General features: G+C 46.6%; 1 protein-coding gene across 1 annotated transcript; it reads right to left on the minus strand.

The window, feature by feature from the left end:
- Positions 1-247: 247 nt before the first annotated feature.
- On the minus strand, positions 248-5,938 carry LOC140581436 (uncharacterized). Its single transcript, XM_072704007.1, has 6 exons — positions 5,681-5,938; positions 4,753-4,848; positions 3,430-3,470; positions 3,019-3,192; positions 2,862-2,908; positions 248-1,063 (listed from the first exon to the last, which is right to left on the minus strand). Exons 1-6 carry the CDS (start codon positions 5,936-5,938, stop codon positions 468-470), a joined length of 1,212 nt encoding a protein of 403 aa, XP_072560108.1. The 3' UTR covers positions 248-467.
- Positions 5,939-7,420: the final 1,482 nt, after the last annotated feature.

Consider the following 7,420-nt stretch of genomic DNA (forward strand, 5'->3'; position numbering starts at 1 on the left):
AAAGTGAATTTTAAGCATTGTGTAAGCAGGCTGTAAGCAGGAGGAGGAGCGATTAATACCGTCAGTACCATCTGTTTAATTATGTTACTCTGCTATGCTTTGGGCACCGATGAATCCGGACATTAACAAGATAGAGTAGAAGGCCTTTATTTTCATTGTAGAGAGGAAAATACAATATATACATAAATATATAGAATGTACATATACAGGGGAGCGGGTTACCTTATGCCCCCCCCCGACCCCCCCCCCCACCAGGATTACATTTCATTATGTTTTAGTCAGAGAGAAAAGGTTATTTTGCCTAACATCAGTCATACTTCAGAAAAAAAAAGGAGCTGGATGAAGAGGCCGGGGAGAGGGAAGTCTGGGTTTCCCTGCTGAGACTGCTGCCCCCGCGACCCGACCTCGGATTCAGCGGGAGATAATGGATGGATGGATGGAGAAAAGGTTATTTTGCCTAACATCAGTCATACTTCAGAAAAAAATGGATTATACAGGTTAAAAAGCAGATATTTACCGTGGAGAAGTGGCAACATGTCACACTGTGATACAGTAAAAATGTCTCGAGAAACTCGAAACCCTAGACAGAGGGGCTCAGTGAATGAGGAGGTGAACCTGTGCAGGAGGGTCAGTCCATCAGAGGAGACTCTGTAGAAGGACAGAGCACCAGCCCCCCAATCCAGATACACTCCTACTCTGCGGGAGCTTGAGGGCCGTATGGGTATGGGAGTCTGTTCATTCTTGTACCAGACAGAGTAACTGCGAGGACCACCGCGCAAACTCCATGACTTGTCATTGGCTTCAAGCAGACCATCAGCACTCCATCCTTTCCTTCTGATTCCTTTGTACGTCACTCCTATTTCAGCTCTATCTCCATCCCACTCAGCTTCCCAGTAACAGCGGCCAGTCAGACTCTCTCTGCACAGAACTTGGGCTTCGGTCTCAAATCTCTCTGGATGATCAGGATATGGCTGCTCTGCCCCCCGTGTCACCTTCCTGTTCCCCTCTGACAGAGACAGGCCTCTGTGTGCTGTGTTGGGGTCCAGTGTCAGCTGGCAGGAGTCTGTAAGCAGGAGGAAGAGCGATTAATACCATCAGGCAGACCAGCATCTCCGCCATTTAATCACTGTCACACCTCACACACCGACACAGAACTTGCCCCGATACACATTTTATCCCCAATATACTCCTGTAGCCCCCGCGCTGTGTGAGAGACAGACTCGCTTCGGACTTCACTGCACTTTAGCCTGTATTTTATTTTTCCGTACAACAGGAAAACAGCACAACATATTTACCACAAAATCTGACACCAAAGATTAATTCTAAAAGGGTCTTTACTTTAAAATACGAACTCCCTCCCAGCAACGATAACCGCAGACTGAGCAGTGAGGCCGGTATCACTGCCGGTTTTATAAAAATCAGATTAGTAACCATCATCTCCAGAGGCCCGACCTGGTTTAAGGTCCATAATATCATCCTTAATCTCCTGTAATGTTATGTTTCATTCCAGTAAATCTCTACTACTTGGAGACAGACAAGGCACCTCAGCTGATGAAAAGAACTGGTCGTATTGGTCTGTAAAGCCCTCTGTCTGGGATGGATATAGGTTACGATAAAATTCCCTGAAAACCTCACTGATACACTTTTTCCCTGTACTTAGTTCCCTCTGACTGTTAAATATAGATGGGATGATATTTTGGACACTAAGCTGTTTATCCCTAAATGTGAGCAATTTACCGGCACTTTCTCCATGTTCATAGTATTGCGGTTTGGTGCAGAACAGGGCAAATTCAGCTTTATTTTGGATAATGGTATTCATGTGGAATCTTAGGTTATTCACTTTACTTAAAATAGTTTTGTCTGCTTTTTTGACATATTCTTTATGAAGTTCTATCATTTGCCATTCTATCTTAAGTTTTTAACTGTCAGTTTTTTTCCGGTATAAGCAATATTGGATTAACCGTCCCCTATAAGCTGAGATCATCCCCGGTAACGCCAGGGTCCAAGACAGAGCCGTCATTATGTAGCCAATATTCTCCCATGGCTGTTCTCATGAACTTACAGCCCGGCTCATTTAGTAAGAGTGAGTTATTAAATCGCCATCGTATAGCTCTCTCATCATCATCTAAGGTGGTCAGTACAATATCAACCTCTGCATGATCAGAGAGAATTACATTTCCAGTACAAGCACTCTGAATACTGCTAACAAAACCCATAGAGATCAATATATAATCAATTCTGGAGTAAGAGGTATGTGGGTGGGAAATTCCAAAGGATAGAGTGTCTCCCTGATATCTATTAGGCCAGGGGTGGCCAATCTTATCCGCAAAGGGCCGGTGTGTATGCAGGTTGTTGGGATATCCTGTAGGTCAGCTGTTCAAACCCAGGTGTGAGGACTCTTCAGCCAATCAGTCCTCTGATTAGTAATCTAATTAGGGAGTTGCAGCGAAAACCCGCACACACAGCGGCCCTTTGCGGATAAGATTGGCCACCCCTGTATTAGGTTGAGCTCCTCCAACATCATATCAGTGACTGTGTGTGTCAGAGGAGTGTCCTGTCTGTCAGAGGAGTGTCCTGTCTGTCAGAGGAGTGTCCTGTCTGTCAGAGGAGTGTCCTGTCTGTCAGAGGAGTGCCCGCCTTCCCCCCGCCTCAAAAGTGCTAAATCTACTTAAGACCAGATATGTGAAAAATGTACTTAAGTACAGAACTGAAGTAACTCTACTTTGTTACTTTCCACCACTGGACACTGTAATACATCGAATTTCATATCCGCATTCATCTAGTGTGCTCGTGTACAACACTGGATGTAGAATTAATGGTATTCGTAAAAAAAAAAAAAAAAAACGCTCAAGCAAACGTACATCTCTGGAGCCCCGGTCTGGTCCGGCACTCTCCACTATGATCCACACTATAAGAGAAGCAGAATTACATAATACAGGAACATCCATTTATTTAATTATTATATCTGTCTCACATACATGTGTCTGTAGCAGGAACAGGCACACACTCTGTACTCACTTCAGCTTCTCCATTTTACAGCTGCGACCCTCCAGTACAGCAGAGAGCAGCTTCACTCCCGAGTCTCCTGGGTGATTGTAGCTCAGATCCAGCTCTCTCAGGTGTGAGGGCTTTGACCTCAGAGCTGAAGCCAGGGAAGAACAGCCTTCTTCTGTGATTCTACAACCTGACAGCCTGCAGAGACAGAAAAAAACTCTCAGATAAAGAAGATCACCTCACCATTATAAGCATTACTTTTAAGGAAATGTGACTATTTTCATATTTACAATACAACTACTTTCAATACTTAGTTTGCAGTGTGGAATACCCATTAGTACCTACCTCAGTATCTACAGTATACAGTGTGGAATACCCAGTAATACTGTCCTCAGTATCTCCAGTATACAGTATGGAATACCCAGTAATACTGACCTCAGTATCTCCAGTACACAGTGTGGAATACCCAGTAGTATCTACTTCAGTATCTCCAGTTTACAGTGGGAATCCACCAGTCCAGCAGAAAGCAGTTTCACTCCTGAATCCTCCAGGTCATTATGACTCAGGTCCAGCTCTCTCAGGGGTGAGGAGTTTGATCTGAGAGCTGAAGCCAGCGCCTCACAGCATTTCTCTGTGAGATTACAGCTGCCCACCCTTAGGAAAATTAAACACTCATCAAACCACTTTTTACACTGGTACACCGTATAGTAAATTACAGTGGTACCTCAGAACTCAAATTTAATCCGTTCAGAACTACGGATCGAATCCTAAAAAGTTCGAGTTGTGATGGAATTTTCCCCATAAGAAATAATGGAAAACCAATTCATTGGTTCCCAGCCACAAAAAATTACACCTAAATATGTTTTTTTTAGCATTTAAACACAAAATGAGCAGGATAAAACAAGAAGAGCATATACTGTACTAAACACATCTAAGCAAATAAATGCATCCAAACAATGTGTAAAGTTAAAAAAAACGTGTCCTGCCCCGATCGTCCGCTCCTTCCGTGTGCCACGCCCCCTCGTTAACCCCGTGTGTGATCCCCGTGTGATCAGCCGTTTCTGGTTGTTGTCATTAGTCCTCTGTATTTAGTCCGCGTTTCAATTTGTTTCCCCAGTCCGGTCATCGTATTGTCCGTCTGCCTTTTGCCTTCCTTACCTGTAATTAAACCCCGTATTCCCCGATACCCTGACGTCTGCGCCTTTGTCTCCATTCCGTCCCCACTCGGCACGACAATATTATTATAATTAAATGTATTTATGGTTTATTATTAATATTAAAATAATTAATAAGAAATCTTTATTTTTTAATGTATTTTATTATATAATTACTGTTACTGTCTATCATTGTCTAAATGTATTTTTACTGTCTAAATATATGTATTAAGCTCTCTTCCTTAAACCCGTCACTCACCTGTACTATTCACGCCTACTAGCAAATGAACTGTAGTGAAACCCCAGTGATTGGACTCATCAGCCTGAGTCAGATAGAGGACTGGATTGTTCCCAGCAAACTCTTGTTGTAATCGGTCACGTGTGGCCTTAAGGGCCTCCTCCACTTCCCGCGACTTAACAGCGATACCGGAAATGCGACATATAGGTGGTGGCGGGGTCGAGGACAACCCTAGCTCACGAGTCATCAGCCCAGCCATAACAGATAAAGGTCAGAGCATGTCTGATGTAGGACTGCCACATCATAGGTGTATGGAACCCCGTAGAATGGCCACGCCGCAGAAGTGTGGGGCATATAATGACAAACCCAGCAGTCTGAAACATTCAGCTCAGCAGTCACTGCTTGGGACAAAAGCTCCACAGCATTGGCATCCATCACCTCCCTTTTCCCTCGATCCAGAACCTGTGGTGGGTTTGGCACTGTCGGAGTACAGTGGGTGGCACAGCCGGAAAAAGCGGTTCTCCAAAACATTATAGCATCAATCCCAAATATAACTGTCACAATAAAAATTGTTATAAAAAGGCAACACAGTTGTGACCCTCTGAGGGGCGAGTCTTGAAAGAACTCGGACACACGTCTGCAGTGGACCCGATGGACCCAGGGTCGATTCCCTCCACTTTCACTGCGTGAGGGATCACCATCAGGACCTGGTGTGGTCCCCTCCATCTCGGCGTGTTCCATCTCTTCCTCCTCAGGTCACGAACCAACACCCAGCTCCCTGGGTCAAGCGGTGTCACAGCTCGTAGTGGTTCTCCCTCTGGAGTCCTCCAATTGGCACGAACCCGGTTCCAGGCTGCACCTATCGCTTGCCGCAAACCTGTAAGATAAGTCAGCAAATCCCCATCCACAGTTTCCAGTGTGACATATTGCGAGGGAGACAAAACACGCATTGGCCTCCCAGTCAACACTTCAAATGGAGCCAACCCTGTTTGGCGGTGTGTCCTGGCTCTCATGAATAACAAAGCCAGGGGCAGGGCATCAACCCAGGGCAGGGCAGGCTCTCCACCATCCCCCCACTCGAGGGCTGATAGGCACAATAATGTTTCAAATCAATTTGCATCCAATGGGACAATTTTGCCAGGGTCTCTGCGACAAACGCAGGACCATTGTCTGTGGTGATTTTAGATGGAATGCCCCATCGAGGAATCACCTCCTTTAGCAGACATTTAGCCACGCTCAGAGCATCAGGGCGACGGCAAGGGAATGCCCATCTGGAAAACAGATCTACAGTCACCAAACAATACTTGTATCCCCTGCACGGCGTTAGCTCAATGAAATCCATCTGCAGGTGATCGAACAGGCTTTGGGGACTCGGGGTCACTGCCGGGTCGGTTGGAATGCCCTTCCCCACATTGACTTTCATGCGCACCATACACTTCCCGCAGTATTGGGCAGCAGCTGTGGCAAACCCAGGGGCATGCCACACCCGAGTCACAGCTGCCACCATCCCGTCACGAGACACATGATCCAGGCCATGAACGGCTTTGGCCATCCCTGGATACGCAGATCTAGGAAGATAAGGTCGGTTAGTCCCAGAGTGTCGCCACACGCCTTCCCCATCACACCGTGCGCCGCTCCGTTTCCATCCGCGGAGCTCACCCTCTGTAGCACCTGTTTGAATCAAAACAAGGTCATTATCAGCGCATAGTTTATCTACATCCTTTGCTAGCAAAACCTTATTCCCAAACCCAGTGGAGTCTTTAGCAAAACTTTTAGCCCACTGGTCTGCGAGGTCATTGCCCTGACTGATTTCATCAGTCCGCTTTGTGTGTGCTGTTATAGTGCAGACACACAGACACAGTGCCCTGTTACAGCGCGTGTTACTGCAGAGAAACACACACACACAGACACACACACACACAGACACAGTGCCCTGTTACAGCACACACACACACACACAGCGGTCACATAGAGCACGCACACACACACACACACACACAGCGCCCACATAGAGCATGCACACACACACACACAGCGCCCACATAGAGCACACACACACACACACACACACACACACACACACAGCGCTCACATAGAGCACACACACACACACACAGCGCCCACATAGAGCACGCACACACACACACACACAGCGCCCACATAGAGCACACACACACACACACACACACACAGCGCCCACATAGAGCACACACACACACACACACACAGCGCCCACATAGAGCACACACACACACACAGCGCTCACATAGAGCACGCACACACACACACACACAGCGCCCACATAGAGCACACACACACACACACACACACACAGCGCTCACATAGAGCACGCACACACACACACACAGCGCCCACATAGAGCACACACACACACACACACACAGCGCTCACATAGAGCACACACACACACACACACACACACACACACAGCGCCCACATAGAGCACACACACACACACACACACACACACACAGCGCCCACATAGAGCACACACACACAGCGCCCACATAGAGCACACACACACACACAGCGCCCACATAGAGCACACACACACACACACACAGCGCCCACATAGAGCACACACACACACACACACAGCGCCCACATAGAGCACACACACACACACACACAGTGCCCTGTTACAACACACACACACACACACAGTGCCCTGTTACAACACACACACACACACACACACACACACACAGTGCCCTGTTAGAGCACACACATTTTATGCTGCCGTCTGGTGGCCAAAATTGAGTACTACCATTTAAAAATATTAAAATGATTTTTTTCTGGTAATTGCAATACTTACATTCGGCCAGGAGATGGCAGCAAGAAAATAGAAAAATAATTTTCCCACGGTTATTAGGATAATTCACAAGGTAAATTTATTGTGTATGTGTGTGTCTGTTTGTATGTGTGTGTTTTACTGCACTTTGGGGACAATTTTATCAAATGTGACCTATGCAAACCCACACACACACACACACAGTGCCCTGTTACAGCACAC

This window comes from Paramormyrops kingsleyae, chromosome 21, assembly GCF_048594095.1.
Source record: "Paramormyrops kingsleyae isolate MSU_618 chromosome 21, PKINGS_0.4, whole genome shotgun sequence".
Classification (NCBI taxonomy): Eukaryota; Metazoa; Chordata; class Actinopteri; order Osteoglossiformes; family Mormyridae; genus Paramormyrops; species Paramormyrops kingsleyae.